Source organism: Clytia hemisphaerica, unplaced genomic scaffold, assembly GCF_902728285.1.
Source record: "Clytia hemisphaerica strain Z4C2 unplaced genomic scaffold, Clytia hemisphaerica genome assembly, whole genome shotgun sequence".
Taxonomy (NCBI): domain Eukaryota; kingdom Metazoa; phylum Cnidaria; class Hydrozoa; order Leptothecata; family Clytiidae; genus Clytia; species Clytia hemisphaerica.
Genome location: NW_027104536.1, coordinates 178,762 through 196,633, shown reverse-complemented (window position 1 = coordinate 196,633; position 17,872 = coordinate 178,762). Strand labels below are relative to the sequence as shown.

General features: G+C 33.2%; 2 protein-coding genes across 4 annotated transcripts in view; both read left to right on the top strand.

Annotated features, from left to right (window-relative positions):
• Positions 1-13,834, top strand: part of LOC136822557 (armadillo repeat-containing protein 8-like) — a 29,330-nt gene extending 15,496 nt beyond the window's left edge. The window contains exons 14-18 of one of the 3 annotated variants that reach the window (XM_067078822.1): positions 5,067-5,140; positions 9,629-9,704; positions 10,737-10,835; positions 12,513-12,781; positions 13,622-13,834. In XM_067078822.1, coding sequence (XP_066934923.1) covers positions 5,067-5,140; positions 9,629-9,704; positions 10,737-10,835; positions 12,513-12,781; positions 13,622-13,652 — 549 coding nt within the window. In that variant the 3' untranslated portion in view covers positions 13,653-13,834. Of the gene's footprint in view, positions 1-5,066; positions 5,141-9,628; positions 9,705-10,733; positions 10,836-12,512; positions 12,782-13,621 lie in introns of all 3 variants that reach the window. The other 2 variants (XM_067078821.1, XM_067078823.1) reach the window with 2 other exon arrangements.
• Positions 13,835-14,857: 1,023 nt separating this feature from the next.
• Positions 14,858-17,395, top strand: LOC136822563 (myosin regulatory light chain 2, smooth muscle minor isoform-like). Its single transcript, XM_067078828.1, has 2 exons — positions 14,858-15,372; positions 16,356-17,395. Exons 1-2 carry the CDS (start codon positions 14,972-14,974, stop codon positions 16,468-16,470), a joined length of 516 nt encoding a protein of 171 aa, XP_066934929.1. The 5' UTR covers positions 14,858-14,971; the 3' UTR covers positions 16,471-17,395.
• Positions 17,396-17,872: the final 477 nt, after the last annotated feature.

Sequence of the window (17,872 nt, the reverse complement as noted above, 5' to 3'; positions counted from 1 at the left end):
ATTTGTTGACTTGTGTATGTTTTCGAGGAAGTACTTTAGGGATGAGTTTTGGTGTCAAAAACCTGTGTTATGTTTACCTTGTAATTTTGTAATTTGTCACGACTTTTTTTGAGATGAGAAAGCTTCGGAGAAAGACCATGCACAAAAGTGATGGGCTAAAACTGATTATATTTTTATCTAAGAATTAATGAGACTTACATAGCCGATCTATTGGGAAATCATGATTATTTTCAATCATAAGATATCTTGTTCGTTATGCAAATGAATGTTTTTATGATATAAAAGAATTGCGTGTCAACAGAATCCATCTTTAAGAATATTAAGCTTCTCATTACATTTTTTGCGAGCCCAGCTCGATTGTCCTATTTGGCAAAAACTCTCCTCCAGATCCAGATCCACTTAAACTATCGGGTGTGCCACAAAAAAGTTTCTCTCTTTAAAACTAATTTTCTAGAAATCTAAAACCTTTAAAAGAACCGTTTCTATTTCATTGGAAAGAAGAAAGATAAACTTAAATTTTGATGGGTCATTTAATTAGATTCGATTCATTAGATCAAAAGTTATGCTCAATAGACGATATCGGTTTTCCGAATTCTCCCCGAATGATTACCCATGATGCATTTTGCAAAAAAATTCACGGAAAGTCGATATCATCCGTGGGTAATCATGGGTAATCATTCGGGAAGAATTCGGAAAGCCGATATCGTCTATTAAATAAAAAAGTTAGTTTCTGAAAGTGCTCAAAAACGTTAAAAATCGAATAGGAATTGTTCTTTTAAAATTTTTAGATTTCTCGAAAGTTATTTTTAAAGAGACAAACTTTTTTGTGGCACACCCGGTATTTTTCTTTGGAAATGACATTTTTATCTTTATAATGAACACACCATACGTCTAAAGGTCACGTTATCCTCAAGCAAAATATTTTCTTCTCAAACAACAATATGAACCGAACCCTCCAGTACATAATATTATACACCGAAAACAAACATTTTTAGACAATCCTGCCTGAAATAATGACTAAAGCAAAATAACTTTGATTGTGAACTGTTTTGAATTTTAAACTGTTTTTTTTGGATACATGTTTTTATAAAAACAAACTACATAAGGCTTCGATCGCCAAAATATTAAGAACAAGTTAAGAATACTTTAAGGCTTCACGGACTCTAAAACATCAAATTTTATAGAAAATTGCAGAAAAATACTCACAAAATGGTGACAATAAGAACATTTGGGGAACATTTTTAAGCTTAAAACCTAAAAATGTTAAGAACATCCAACACCTTTTATTATAGCACGGCGGGTCTTAATTTTGGTAAAGGATGATTTTCCATGAAACTTAATTAATATAGACAGTAAAGTATGTAGGGCACAGTAAAGCTGGTCAATGAACTTTGCTTGATTAAAGAGATCGCTCTAAAATGTCAAGAATTCCCTTTATAAAAAATTCCTTTTCGTGCAATTGCTCTAATTCTGTTAATTATGTTCAAAAAACTGATTTTGTATATCTCATTATCGAGTGGAATGGAAATTGAGTTTATGCTTATTTAATTAGGACCAAATTAGTATACAGAGGTGACTTTTCTTTCCCTCCATATTATGAATCACATCACATAAGTGACAAAGCAAAATTTTATTCAGTTTACTCAGGAAATATTTCTTGTAGGTCTGGAGGGTTTTCTTTCAGTATTTTAAAAACCAACAATCTAGGCCCCCTTTATCGTTTGTTTACATTTTTAATGGGCCTACAACTGTTTTTCTTTAATCCAGTCTTGTGCAACATCGGTCGACAAATAATTTCACAATTAAAGCCTGTGTAGCTATTTTAGCTATTTTAGAGTAACACTCTACCTTAGCAACCTCAGTGACACATACAATGTTTTTTTTAGGTGCTATTTAAACATAATTACATCATTTTTTCGGAGACACACTATTAAAACTCTTCGAAATTTTGAAGGGTTCAATCTTCTAAACAGTACCTTTTCAGACCTTCCAAGTTTCATTGTTCAATAGCATCGACTATGGCTTTCATTAAATATTCTATGAATTTATCTGTCTGTGTATCCTCGTATTGGAATATCAAATTTGTCCCTATATCTTGTTCGATTCTCTTTAACCATTCCAGATCGGATTGAGAATGGAGTATTCTTATCAGTGGCCTGTAGTATGACGAATCTATTTCATTGTATCGGGGTCTAGCAATATAAACAACATTTGGAGTTGTATATTCTCTCCAATCTCCAATTTTCAGTCCAAGCTGATTGAACAGTGATTGTATTCCTGGTATTGTACGGCCAGCAAATATAACACTTACTTCATTAATCTGTGGATGGTACTTTAAGAGTGTCACGAGTTGAATCAGGGCGTCTGTGTCTCCCAGAATTTCCGAGTAAAATCGAAAATGATGGCTCATTCGTGTATCATGTATATATGTATTGGTTATGAATATCAAACTCACTTTTTTTATTGTTTTCGTGAGTTTTTGATCAGTGGCTCGAATGACATTGTTGTAGTTGAAACGGTTGAAATCGGGGTTTTTTAACAGGTCATAGATACTTTTGAAGCAGATGGGTAGTTCGGTTTGTCTGACTCGGTTTGGGTCGTCCTTCACTATTGCTGATGAGATGAATACAAATCTGTGAGGTGGCAGCCATTCCAATTCTGGTAACATGTTTTCCCACATGAATTCATATTCTGTATGTATCCAACAAGCTATTATAACATAAGTATTTTTCAATTTCGAAAGTTTCTCAAGTTTGGTCCAAGCTTGCTGACCTGGTTGCCCGTTTAGTTCTCTGCTCGCTAGTTGGTCTCTGAAATAGAATATGATTTCTTTCTTATCGATGGTAGATTTCTCCGGAGGGCGAAAATTGTCGACGAATTTCTCCATGTGGCCATATTTTATTCCATTCGTGTTCTGAAAAACTATATCAAAAGACGAATCGAGATTACTGTTATACTTGCCGTGTTGTATGAATTTATTCTCCAATGGATTGTACACTGTCGCTTCATAACACGGGTTACGTACAATATTCTTCACGACCATTTTCAGAAAACCAAACACCTGTTTTTGTAGAGGTTTATATAGGTCGGCGTTGGCCCATTCGACATCTTTGAAATCGACCAAATCGAGAAAAATACTGATTCGCGTCTCTTGCAAACAATAATTTTGGTTGGCTAATGCAGCTCCCACGATCAACAGAGTGGAAATAATTACCATAACATTAAGTTTGACCGACATGTTTTGACCTTCTTGAAAATTTTATGTTTTTTCACGAACGATCCAGAATGATTATTTAAATTGTTACCAATGTTTTGACCTTCTTGAAAGTTGAATATTCTCTCAATCGAGTCACTCTTCACACTTTTCACACGATGTTTTTAATTTCAATCAATCGATATAGAAAATATTATGAATGGATGCTATAAATAAAGGAGCTCAGCCAGTCAAAAACCAGATGCACTAATTAAAATTTAAAGTTTTTTAAATCTATCTTTTTATTTGATTAACAGTTTCCTTCATAGTTTCGTCTATTTTTGGACCTACCTATATAGTTTTGGTCAGAGTATGTTAAGGGTCTGCCTCTCTGTATAGTTAACCTCCCCAGCTAGAATAACTCTTATTGGGTCAAGTAATGAAGGAATTCCAGTCAGAACTAGTTTAAAATCACACTCCCTTTTCGGATAATATTAAATCCTACTAAATATGTAATATTTGTAATATAGATTTGTTTGTGATTGATGCTGCAGAGTGCTCAATGTAAGCATGAAACTCGGAGTAGTGTACTATTTACTTTGTTTATGATGAAAGATAACTTTTAAAATTTATTTGTAATATATGTAATATTACATCTGTAATATGTACTGCATCTTTTTGCAAACTTACACCAGGATATATGCCGGATTAATTTGATTTGTACTTTCCTCTCTTTCAATTCACTCTAGCATGCTAGACAACTAATTCAGACATAGTAAAATCTAAGAAATAAACAAAGAATAATGGAAGGGTTTGTAACCTGATATTATCCCGTAATGATTAACGCATTGTCATATAACACCCACATTACTGTATTATAAACTCTCTTCCATTTTTGACTCTCTACATCAGGTAGGTCTAATCAGAATCTAGTCTGATCTAAAAATTGTTCGTATTTGTTTTTCCGCTACTATCCTACTCCTAGCGCCAAGGATTGTCAAGTTTGTCTAGGTTTTCAGTTGGTTCATTCTTTACGTCCGCAACTCAGCAACTCCTGAAAGAAATGCGTTAACAAACACTTTGATGAGTAAACTAAAACAACACTTCAAATACACGTTTGTTTTTTATAAGAACAAATAAACCTAAGAACAAATTAAGGACAATGCTAAGCCTCAGATTTCAGAAATTACTCAGAAAGTACCGATTTTAACAGATTTTAAACTCATTTAAGTTTTTAAGTAAAGAAGCTAAACGTATTAAAAGAACATTGTAAGAACATCTAAACCTGCAAAAAAATTAAGATCAGACTGATCCAAAATTTACTGGTTCTTATTGAAAAAACTGGATGGATTGAGTAAGAAAATGTGTCCACCCGGAAACCTGTGTGGTTGAGACGTTTGATGTCACAAATGAAACATGAGAACAAGAAAGAATGTCTAAACCTTCTATACAGATTTTTGAATTTTAAAGGACGATGTGTAGAAATCCTAGCTGAGAAATCTGAATCTGTAATCTGATATTTAGACTGAGGCAAACTTCAAAATCCATAAATATTAAAATATCTTTAAAACGCTGAAAACGCTAAATTGCCGTAAGCCATGTGTTCTTATAAAAAACAAACGTGTATTTTAAGTGTTGTTTTAGATTGCTCAAGCAAAGTGTTTGTTAACGCATTTCTTTCAGGGAGTTGCTGAGATGCGAATGCCTTAGCCTTGTAAAAACGGGCTGAGTGAACTAGGCTATAGAAATCCTGAACGTGATCCAAAGCTTTACCGTTAACTGTGGCAAACACCCGGGTAACAAGGGCTCATACAAAAAGAACATATTATTTTGAGTCCCGAGCTTACTGTTTTTACTTTCACTTTCGATTTAGAATTTAGCTTACGATGCGAACGAGGATTTGAAGAATAAAATTGTTGAAGTTGCTGGAATTAACAATATCTTAAGGTATGATTATCTTCTTCAAACCCTTAGGTGTCTAGTAATTTGTTGTCTTTAAACAGACCCGATATTTATGGAAATTTTGCCTCAGCACTATGCTACGTTAAACGTGAAAGTAGATAGGCTAACTAGGGTCCCGGGTCGGGAAATGATTTTCATATTGAAATTCAAATTGTATTGACTATGCTATATTCTTTTGGTTTGATGTCTAAAAGTCTTTTTTTTCCAACCTATAGATTGTCTAGTTTGCACCTAATTTTCGCGGATCCTTATTTTCCAAAAATGATTTTCTGCTTCCTTTTGAAATAAACTAGGGGACACTTTGACCAGGGTTTGTCTTTTTGAAGCGTGCTGAAATATTAATAGGTGAACTTGCAGTTAGAGGAACACATTATGTAGCTGACAATTATAAGTTTCAAAGAATATCTAAGTAAACGCTATATACTGCAAGAAAAGAGTCTCTTTTTTTGAATGTGACCACTTTTTCAACCGCTAATCCGCTTTTTGAGGCGCAGACAGTTCTTTATTGTGGTCAGAAGTTTACAAATAAGACATTTTAAAGTTCTTAAATCCTGCAATGATAGAAAATGTAACGGTATTCTGAATCAAATAGATCAGAGTTTTTGCGATCCGAACTTCATAATACCTTATCGGGGAAAACTTCGTCGGGGAAAATTTTCGTCGGGGAAAAATATTCGTCACTTGGCCAAAATTTCGTCACTTTTCCCCGACGAAGTTTTCCCCGATAAGGTATGTTAGTTGTTGTGTTATGCTAACTCCACAGTAAAAATGTATTCTTTTTATTAAAAGGGTATGGTAGCTGGGCTGTTAAGTCATTTTACTTTGGGCCCATACTTCTAAATTAAAGAAGTTTTATTGTGACAATCGAATGGTTTCAAAGGTCCGGGACGGTGCTATAAAAATTAGCAATATGAGAGGGTCGTTTTTACAGGCTTTTAAAGATATCAAGTATTTAAAGTAAATGATTCTGTGTTTCTTGAAAATGTACACGAATTTTTCCTCATTTCTCCGTCTATAGAAAAAAATAACAGGTTAAAGGAGGGGTTGTTAACACGTTTATGATGAGCTTTTCTACAAATAATGAGTTTCGGATGTATTTGGTTATCATTTCCTAGTTCCTTCGATTAAGTTTCCTCCCTCGTTTCAAAGTATATGATGAGTTGCTCACATTCATTACATCATTCACCATAATTTACATTGGTTTTCAATTTATTCTGTATGTTTGTATTTTGTAAGAACCAGTAAATTTTGACTGGGGCTTGGCTGTTGTTGTTTTTACGTGATTTCAGGCTGAAATATTTTTAAGAGTTCGTAGTATCTGTACTCCATTATCTTATTAAGGGACTTGAATCAGCGTTTACTTTGAGATGAGATTTGTTTTTAATCCGTCTTAATTTGTTCTTAGGTTTTGATCAAAATTCAGCACTTATAAAATTGCTTGTATCTAATGTGTGTGTTTGCACTTTGTATGAACTTTTCGATTCAGCAATTCACTTTGCCTGGTAATTAACAGCTCGTAGAAATTTGATCAAATGTTTTCAGGATAAAATTGATAAACCTGTGAATGTTCAATTTACCTTTTTAAGTCTGTTTCGTTACCAATCTGAAACATAACACAAACGTATGGTGGTATCAATATTCTCTCTACATTATACATTCATGAAAATATGATCTTATGAAAAAATGAATCGATTCGAGAAAACAAGCAATTTGGAAAGTCATTATTTTTAAATAACGTCAGAGCAGTAAGCAATTACTAAATTAAGATTTTTGTTAGTGATATCATCGTATCATATCAGGGTTTGTCGTCTGTTCGTATTTATCAATTTGTTTTGTCCTTATTTGGTATATTTGTTTATCGATGCCAAATGATTTGTTTGCGTCTTATGAATGCAATAAGACGCCCCCTACGTCTCTATAACAGGCAATAAAGTTCTTATGTGTTTTATAAGGATATTATGGCCAAATTGGCATCATGTATAAGAGCTGCATATCTTTTCAAAATTCGGCTTAATTTATGAGAGTGCTGATTACACCAAAAATTTATCCTTGAGAGTATTTCAAAATATACATGTCTTTAAAGTAATGATATTGAAAATTAAACGGCTCACGACTAGTAAGTCAAGAATATAACAGATGCATAAAGATAAAAGATAATGTCTTACCCTCTCGCTTAACTCTTTTTTTATAAGAACAATTTTATAAGAACAGTACGGCTCAAAATTGTCCAAAAAATAAGAGCAATTTAATAATAATGCTGAGGATTGAATTTTTGAATTTCAGACAATTTAAGAGTTAATAGTAAAAATGTGGTAAAGAGCTTAAAAAGTAAAGAAAATCTGTCCACGATAAGAATGATTTAAACCTCCAAATGCCAGAAATACCCGGGTTTCAACAAAAATTTGCTTGTTCTTATCAAAAAAGAGTGTGTTAAGCCAAATTTCCGTACACTGATAGTAAACCCAAAACAAAATTCAACTTAATGCAATTCCAAGAAAACAGTGTATCCCAAGCTTAGATAATATCTTCTTTTGTTTAAAGGGAAAGTTGGGAAATTATTTTTCGCCCTACATTGTACACGATGACAATTTCAATTTCTGTCATCCATTATTATGTGTCAGCCTTCCTGATAGACTTTATTATTATAGACTGAAATTGACACCCATTTTTATTCCACACATTCCAAACAAATTCTTTCTGTTTTACAAAATGATACTTGAGAAATGTCAACTCATTGTCAAACGATTGTAAACACTTTATAAAGTAGCATTTTCTCTTTCTTTTCAAAGTAAGCATCGACCTAAAAGTTTCATGTCTGTCCTTGATAAATAATTCTCTAGCAAACCCCATTTTTGTCATCACTGACAGACTAAACCATGCTCGACGTATTAGATTTGCTCAAGGACGAGTATTTGACTTCTGGTATTAAATACACTGAAGTGAAATAAGAATAAAACGTGTGTGTCAAAGTATCCTCCTTTTGTCTAGAAACCCTAACATAAAAACTGTGGTCTTTTCAATTCCTTTGTTTTTCTTTGTATTCACTTCATCAAAGAATTCAGCTACATGCACGAGTGTTTTGGCTAGGTCGCGATATATGTGTGTCTGAAAATGTCGTTGCTTTTCACGTCTAACGGAATAAACTGACGTACGGCAAGTGGGAATTGTCATGTATGAAATTGGCAATCTCTCTCTCAAAACGAAAATTTCATACTATCATACTACAGTCAGTAAAACATAACGGGATAATGCTCTTCCACAAGCTAGTAATACGCCAGTTGATAAAAGGCCATATACCTCCCTCTCTCCCAAACTTATTTCCCATCAATAACAAGGTATATCATATTCTCTAGTCACTGTTTCAAGTTGATGTTTTGAGTCCTCAAAAATTGTGTGGAAATTACTCCTAAACATAACGAATGATCGTAGCCGCATATTAAAATTATTTATTTGCTCATAAAAAAGCGAGTTTCGTCTTAGTAGGTCAGCACTTTTTGTCAGTAATACAAAAAATCTGACACTCATTCGCGAGCGATTGAACAAGTCAACTGGTTTTTAAAAAGCAGATTAGTATGTTTGTTAATGATATGTAGGTCCCCTTCTTAAAACATATCATTGGTGTTTATCCCGATCCTATTTCAATCATTTTGTTATGTTATGATATCTCATCATCATTTGGTTGATATAAGTCAAAGAAATATCATTGTTTTTGAAAAATGTTTGAGGGAGAAAAGGGGATTAAAGTATCAATTGCTCTATAAAACACACTAAAAGTAATCAAACCCTTATTAAAAATTGTATAAATTTACATAAGAAATGACCATGTACATTTTTAAGCCTTTAAAATCTAAGCACGTATGACTGGGTGTACAAAGTTTTAGCGAATGCCTTCTAAGTGGATATTGCTTTTGAGCAAAGAATCAATTTATAAAAAAAATACAAGTATTTGTGTGATTTTAGATAGTTCCACTCACGAACACTTACGTTACCTTTCCAACGAGAAAAAGTTGAGAATAAAATTGATGATTTGGTGTTAAAGTTACGGTCAAATTGAAAAACCTTTTTTCATATTTTCGGTATTTCATGATTCATAAAAAGACTTTAAATGTTAAAAATCGGGTTAGCTTTCTCAAGAGACATTTCTCGTCAAAAACATTTAAATAATTTGCAAATATGCGAATCTTGACATCCTTCTAAAATTTCTTGACCAGCCCACTTTCATTTTTCAGGAAAGGGGTTCCTTGTAAATTTTCTAAAACATTCTTTTTAAGGCATTCAACACTGTGTATCATATAAGCTTTTACAGAGAAAACATCTATCCAATATACCCAGCAAAATGTAAATAGAGGCTTATAATTGCTTTGATTTCGTTATAGCTGGAGAAACCGTTTTCCGGGAAATATATTTCTCTCCATACCCTTTCACCATCATTAAAAGCCTTATAATAATGATATTTCAATCTCCTTTATACAGTTTGTTGGACTCAAGTGATGTGGATGTCGCAGTCAAAGCACTTGGTGTTCTACGAAACCTACTCACCGAAAAAGAAGTATGTACTTTGAAATATCCACCTACAGTTGACTCTCGCTATTTCGAATTCGAACGGGAACAATCTTATATGTTCGAATTACAGAGAGGTTTCGAATTATAGAAAGTATATTCTCCTTGAAGTTCGAATACGCGAGAGTTCGCTGTATTATAAAACTTTTCCCTTCGCCTCAGAAACAGGGAGAGAGACTTCCCTGCTTGAAAAGGTATCAACCTGTTAAAAATCACCGAATTTCTACCTTGGGTATTGCAATGTGTTCTACTAAATTTTTTTGTAGTAAAGATTTGGAGTTATTACGTATCAGACTTTCTTAAAAGCTCATCTCTTTCGAATTTTTTTTATAAAGAGCTTTTTGAGAAATTTTTGGCCTTGCTAAGAGGTACTATCCATAATTCCTGTTATTTATAAATTAGCAGAATTCACTTAATTCCATCTTGTTGGATTAGTTAAGCCTATTTTCCCTGGTTCGGAAGGAACTGTTTGAAGGAGAGACAACAAAAACATCCTGGAAAAACTTTAAAATTATATGACTGTTATTAGGTTTTTTTCATTTCTGCAGTGGTGATCGGGATTTTGAAGAAGTCCATGAATTTAAATATTGATAGCTTGCCACAACGTTTTGTGTGAATCTTTGAGTACATTTTTTCATCTATTTTGATGTATCTCTATCAGCAAACTTGCAGGCTTTACATAACAAACTGCAGGGGTATTTTTCAATGAATAGAATCACTGCTAAAGACTGATAGGCTTTTGAATTATTGATACTATATGCAAAGAAAAGGCTGTCACATGATTCGTTAAGGAAAATCCTTTAAATGTATACTTTTTGGAAAACAAAATTAAAAAATATACCCGCCTTCTCTTTTTAAAGGGCCAAGGGTCCTAAAAGCTAGCCGTCCACTCCTAAAGATCTTTCCAACGATCATTTCAAAGGCTTAACTTTGATATTTTTTAAAGAAGAACTGTCTTCTTCTCATAAAATCATTACAGATTCTTGGGTCTAAATTTCAAATATTTCTCCTTTTACAGCAGGACATTGACAATTTGATGAACTCACATGGGAAAGAAATTCTGCAAGCAGTCAAACCACTAGCCTTGAATGACCATCTAAATGAGCGCATTAAAGAACAGGTACTTCAAACAATTTAAAGCAATAACTCAATTATCTTTTGGGAGCTGCGAGTCTTATATAGAGCCTACTTTTTGTGGAAGGCTTCAGAATTTCAATTAGTCTTTTTGAAACTTTCCATCGCTCTAATTTTCAACGTTGCTCGCACTTTTTTTATAAGAACAATTTTATAAGAACGCGAGGCTAAAAATTGACCAAAACCGAGGAACAACTTAAGAACAATTCGAGTCTAAGATTTCAGAAAATACTACGAATGTACTGATTTTAACAGATTTTAAATTTTTTTTAAGTTTTAGTAAGTTAATAGCTTACTTTTTTCGAATAACGGGGGGGGGTTGGAAAAATTTTACTAAAAGGGATTTAAATAGAGTTTGGTACTGGGAATAGGGGGTAATACGTGTGGAAAAAAATCGAAAAATTAACAAGCGGGGGGGGCCGTTTATTTGGCACCTAAGAGTAAGTATCATGCTTTTTGTCCCCCTGACCATACTCTTTCAATGACAGTAGTCTTATTACAGGGCAGTCGACGATAATCTAACCTGATCTAACAGTATTTAGCTGATCATTATTATGCTTGAAAACCATCATTTTGTTGTCATTAAAAAATGAGAATATCAATATCTTTTGGCAGGCGAAACGAGAAGCCTACCGTGCATTTCGCAATGGTCCTGTAGCTAAAATCTCACTTCTCTCATCTCTCAATAGTTTTTATTCTCCTTGAGAAATAAGAAAGAGAACTTTACTTGCATGCTATAGTGGACCCTGACTGTAAGGAGCTTAACATTTTCTCTTAACGTAAAGATTTATTTTCTTTTTTTCTTGCTTTAAGCTAAGAATCTTTGTGCAGAGATACTCTTGTCTCTAATTTTATGTTTGATTTATTAAGCAGTTACCGATGATGTTTTTCTTTCTATCTCTTTTGCAAAAGCTTTTCATGTTGAATGCTATAGCATGGATTATCACGTATGAACCCTACACTAAATGACAATTAGCCTTTTTTTCTGACAAAAAAGAATTTTCTCTATTCTTTTTAAGAAATAGAAAAAAATTTGAGAGTTAATCAGTCTCCTACTCAACGCTAATGTTCTCTATCTCAGTAATTTTCTGTTTTTTTTTGAGAATATGCCATTTACAGACACGTCTCCTTTTAAATTCCTTTTGTGCCTGGCACCCCAACTGTCGATCAATTCAAGAAAGTTGACGTTTAGACGTTCATTGATATGGCTTAAGCATTCTCCCATAAAAATATCGACAGCAAAATATCAACATGAACCGTTAGACCAGTCGCCAGATGTTTTGTAAGGACAAAAGCAATCTTTGTCAGAGAAAATTAGATATATAATCATTTTAATTTACCTTGCATTTTAAGATATTTAGTGGAATGAATTTTATGAAATGGATATTCAGATATTTTTAATACTGTTCCCAAAGAACTGATACCTTCTATGGTGCTGAGTAAAACATCCTATTTATTACACGATATCCAAAACCATTTATACACTGATTTTAATGCGAAAATTAAAACTTGCAAATTCAAATATACAAACTTTTCGAAGATGATGTTGATGAAAATTTCAGGGGAAGCGAAGGTATTTCTGAGCCAAATATCAAGAGAAAATTACATTATCCTTTAAAAGTTTTTTTTTATCACCCTTATTACGAATTTTTCGTTTTTACAGGTGCTATGTCTATTATCAAATATCGCAAATGGATGTTTCGCCAAAAATCTCTTGATGGAAGACTTGGAGACTATAAGCAAAGTGATCAGTTACATATCTAGCAACGTCGAACACCTACAAGTAGCCAGTGTCTTCTGTGTCACCAATCTCATGCGTTCAACGGGGAATCCAGCGGAAATATCGGATCGGAAAGTCAAGTTACGCGAGCTAGGAGCTGAGAAACAACTTCAAACTCTGTTAACGACACCAAACTCTAATCTTTTCGACCGGTAAGCCGAAATTTCCCTAACTTGTTATATTTGTTTGATATTTTAGTTCTCTTTTACCAAAGTTCCTTGATCAGACTCGTCAAAACACTTCACTCGTTTCTACCTTAAATATATCCGTGAACTAAATTGATACATTTTGGTTGACTTATTTTCAAAAGCAGACATATTTTTGATGTGTGGATGTATTGAAATAACATTAGGAGAAAGGTTTAGAACAGCTGTTATGACATACCCCCTAACGTTGTAATTATCTAGACTTAATTAGATTCTCATTATTGATTGTGCTGATTAAAGGATATAATAAGTCTTACATTTGTTGTTTAAAGGGGCCTTGTTGTGGTCATAGCATTAAGCTTTCTTTTTTGTGCAGCACTGTGTTTGCACTCTATTCTTTTGTTATCATCAGATAATTATAATCGCTCAAAATCTCCTTTCCAAATGGCTTTTATTATGTCTTTTCTTTTGATAATGGTCATTTTATATCGTATCAATAGAAATCAGAGTTTAAGAACAAAAAAATGTTCTCTATCTATTGTCAATCAAAATCTCTGCCCAGTGTTTTGTTTTATGATGACTGTTACGTACGCTCAGTTCGAAATCAGATGACATGAGTCGCTTTCACAAGCCATTAAATATACTGTAAACCTGGGACCATGATCTGCCTAAATTTTTATCACAAAAGCCTCAATTTCACTTTTAAAAGAATCCCCCACATTTTATTGAATCAAACTAAGTGAATTTTTTGGTGAAAAACGAAATCTTTTTGCCAAAGTGTTTACCAAATGTTCTACATCAGTTTTAATTACATTCCTCTTTTATGTGATTTCTCATTTTTTTAAGCGTCAAGCAAGCCCTGCAGCAGTTTACGTGATACGAATGAACAATAGCTGAATCATTAGGAGATCAATGGCTTGTATTTTTTTCCAATGATGCAGACTTTTAAGAGTAAATTATCTTCTCTAATTCACCCTTATGTTGGATAGAGGAATTGTGTACATAATATTTAATAAATAATCATTTTTTAGTTCAAATATAAGACTTTTCTACTCAAAATTTTTAATACTCGTCTATTCGTCGTTTGCATCCCATCCACGTCCGTTTCATTTTATTTGTTGTCTTTCTAATTCGAATAGTCACAATCAACGCACAAAACGTGTAGGGCCTGATTTACAAACTGGTTGGCAAAGCCGTAGGAAAGGCCTACAGAATATTATGGGCTGTTCAAATTACAGAATTTAGAGAGTTTTGACTGAGCAGAGAGTCCTTTCTAATTTCAACTAATTTTCTAGCATCTCCAAGGTAGCCTTCCAATCCGTAAATGAGTTAAAATGCAGTTAATGGATTTTTTCTTATTTCAAATAGAAGCTGTTTCCATCAACTTCAGAGACTTTTAAAAGTCTGGAATAATATTTCCCGACGGAATGAACCCTTGAGGCTACAAAGGGCGGAAAAGGGATTTCTCCTCATATACCAAGGTCGCCGAATAATATGACGTTAAATCTCTATATTTGTCAACTCCTCAATGCAATGACTTCATCAGACAAGGTAAATTCGAACTCGCAGTTTCCTATCGTGTAGCTCTTGGTGCAGAAGAATGGACCTTGCAGTTACAGTTTCTTTGGATTCTCCTTAGTAGCAAGCATCACTTTCAATAAAGGATAACATATTTCTATTACCTAGAAGGATAAAATGATAAAAAATCTATCACCGAAGTTCTAGTGTTTCAAAAAATAAATCTGACGATTGCTCCAGCCGCTATCCTTATTTTCGTTTTACTCAAAGTTCGGGGCTAAAAAATTCAAAGATTCCGAGTAGCTTTTCGCGCTAGAATGGGAAAGAATGTCTTTTTACCTATGTAGCAGCTGCTGTAGATATGTGACGTTTTGAAGCTGTTTGTTTACAAATCATAGCTACCATCTTGAAATTTTGCATGAATTAGAAAATGTTTCTTAATTTATGCTGATTATGCGTCCAAATGATTGTTTCCGATTGTTCATCAGGCGGCTTATCAATTAGAATGCCATATTTGGTCAATGGCTATTATGCTCTTTTCTTCGAGATAGAAAACAAGTAGGTTGGGTTCGTACTTTGTTTTCCTTGACGAACACAACTAGGGAAGAGTCACAGAAGTTAGCAGACAGCACTTGCTTCGGTTCACATCTCAGGACTTGTTCACCACATACAACCAAAATGTCGTCCGCAAAGAAAAGCAAGAAGGGAGCCTCTAAAAAGAGAGCCCAAAGAGCAACTTCCAATGTCTTCGCTATGTTCGATCAATCACAAATCCAGGAATTCAAAGAAGCTTTCAACATGATCGATCAAAATCGTGATGGTTTCATCGACAAAGAAGATCTTCACGATATGTTGGCTTCTTTAGGTAAAGATCCACCAGACAGCTATTTAGATGGTATGATGAAAGAAGCTCCTGGACCAATTAACTTCACTATGTTCTTAACGCTTTTCGGAGAGAAATTAAACGGTACAGATCCAGAAGATGTTATAAAGAACGCTTTCGCCTGTTTCGATGCTGATCAGACTGGGTTTATCAAAGAAGACTACCTTAGGGAACTTTTAATGACTATGGGAGACAGGTATAACTCTTTTTCTTATTTCTAAGACATTCTCTAGACACCATATGGTGAACATATTGAAGGTTTTTTGCCTGAAAATTTGTTGTTTTTAAATTATCGTAAACAGCTGTCGCCAAAATTAGCTGCTCCAAGAAAGATTTTTTCTTTATTTCTAACTATTTTAGGTGTATTGCTTCAAAGCAATGTTGAGAGTTTTTTGATTTTTTCACCTGAGACTTCAAGATTATTTTCTTTTCTTTTTCCCACTTACTTTTTTTTGAGACCATCTATCTGGTGTTGAACATTTAATTCTAAATGCCGAGAAAATTGATTTGAAGATATTTATTGAGGTTTATGGTGTTTATAAATGGTGTTTGCTATTTTCAGTATCATTATAGTATATGGTGTTCTTTGGATCTTCTTCTACTATTTTGATATACTTTATAAAGATTCATTCAATTTATAAACTGTCTGAACAGTCTAAACTATTACTTAACTGATTTGGTAAAATTCCCTCTTTGGAGAAAAAGGAAATGATTGTTTGTAAATGATCTAATAAAAGTGGGATTGGCTTCTCTTGATCAGGAAATTTTGGGTTCCTTCTTGTTGTATTTTTATTGCTTGTTTGTGGGTTTCCTGTATTACCTTTTACAGTTTTCCTGTTGTTTATCAGAATATCTTCCAAACTTTTTTATTCTTTCCTCAGAACAATTCTTTTCACTCTCCAAATTAAGTTTACTTGATTTTTTTTATTGTGTTTAAAAGTTTAGCTTGATCTACTTTAGAAACCTCCTGTAGTTTTTTTCAATTATTCTTTCAATTAGATCAACTTTCATGCTTTGTTCTATTAGTTCTTATCACAATGGTATTTCTACATGCAAAAATGCATGAGATTGATGACTGCTGCTATTTCATTATGTACAGCCCTTATAATAGCTTTTTAATCACCTTATCAGAATTATGATAATGCTAAAAAAATTATTTTCTTGATCTTTATTTTACAGATTCACTGAACAAGAATGTGACGAAATGTTCCATGGTGCACCAGTCGACCCAAAAGGTAGATTCAACTACGTTGAGTTCACAAGGATCATCAAGCATGGTTCCAAAGAGGAATAAACGTCTCGTTGGATTTAATGCGCAACCCCTCTCTCTCTTCAATGTACATTACTATCAAATTTTTCTAACATGTACCATGCTACCTAACAACCTGGCTAATAAGCACAACTCAGGAATCTCGCAAACATATGCAAACAGTAAAATTATTTATGAGGACAACCTGTTGGAAATGTGTAGGAGAGATTGAAAATGTCGCAGGAATCGTTAAAATGAGCTACAGTTAGAAATTGAAGAAGAGTTTTAAACAAATGCATGACGTTCAGTGAAAATGAAATCATTAATGATAGAAGTTCCAAAATTATTTTTTCATATTTTTTTTGTTTTTCAATATTTCAGTTTTTTCCCAAGAGTCACAAATTCTATTTTCTAAAACAGTTCCCATTCCCATTTCAGGTAGTTTGAAATAGTTCTCGTAGAATCTTTAAAAAAAAGGTTTGCTCCCTATAATAAGCTTTGGTGGGTTCTTTTCACTCTATGGCTTATTTATCACCATGTAGTATTTATTATACTTCAAATCCTTAGAACTGTGACAAAATGACTTTTTCAAAACCCCATCAAGCCTTTAAAATGTAAATAGTCTTTTTATATTTTTATGAAGCAAACAAACAAAGAATTTCACCCAGCCAGAAGAATTATTCAGTTCCAGTTTACTTTTTTTCACATTTATAAAAAGACTAAACTGTTGAATAACTAAAGGAATCACCAACCTTAAAAAAAATTGAACATGAAACCTACGAGACTTGAAGTCTTGTAAAGGTGGATTGAAAAATAACACCCACAAAAGAATTTTGTAAAGAGTGATAGAATTTTACCCATCACACTTTGATTTTAGATATTTTTGGAATTTTTTTGTAGAAGTGTATATTTGCTGTAAATCAGGCGATTTTCATATCGTATAAGAAACATAACTTGAATTTTCATACGACTTTCTTTCGTGTTGACCACCTTATTTCGTTCAAGAATTTCTCTGTTTGTTAATTTATGAGATTTTTTGTCTTTCCTTCTTTTTTTTGCTTAGGACATCAGCATATTATAGATTTGTTTCTTTATTTCTATTCCACAAAATTTTTGTACATATGTGAATCGAATACGTTGTTCGTACTAAAGTAACTATTTTGATAAATTTTTTAATTCCTTTTGAATTTCTTTTACTGTGCATAAACAGAAAATTTTTAAAAACCCAATTCTACAGGTGTTTTTGAAAAGGGTTTAAATTCAGAGTTTTTCCAAAATCAGTCGTGTAACTCTTATTTTACTAAGATGCCTTTTCAACCTTGTTTTGGGTGTTGGCTATATATACCCTTTGTGTACAAATTAACCACTTTTTCATGTGTCATAAATCCCCTCTCTGCGTGTTGCACTTATACCATTTTTGTCCTTTTTCAGGTCTCAAAGACATGAC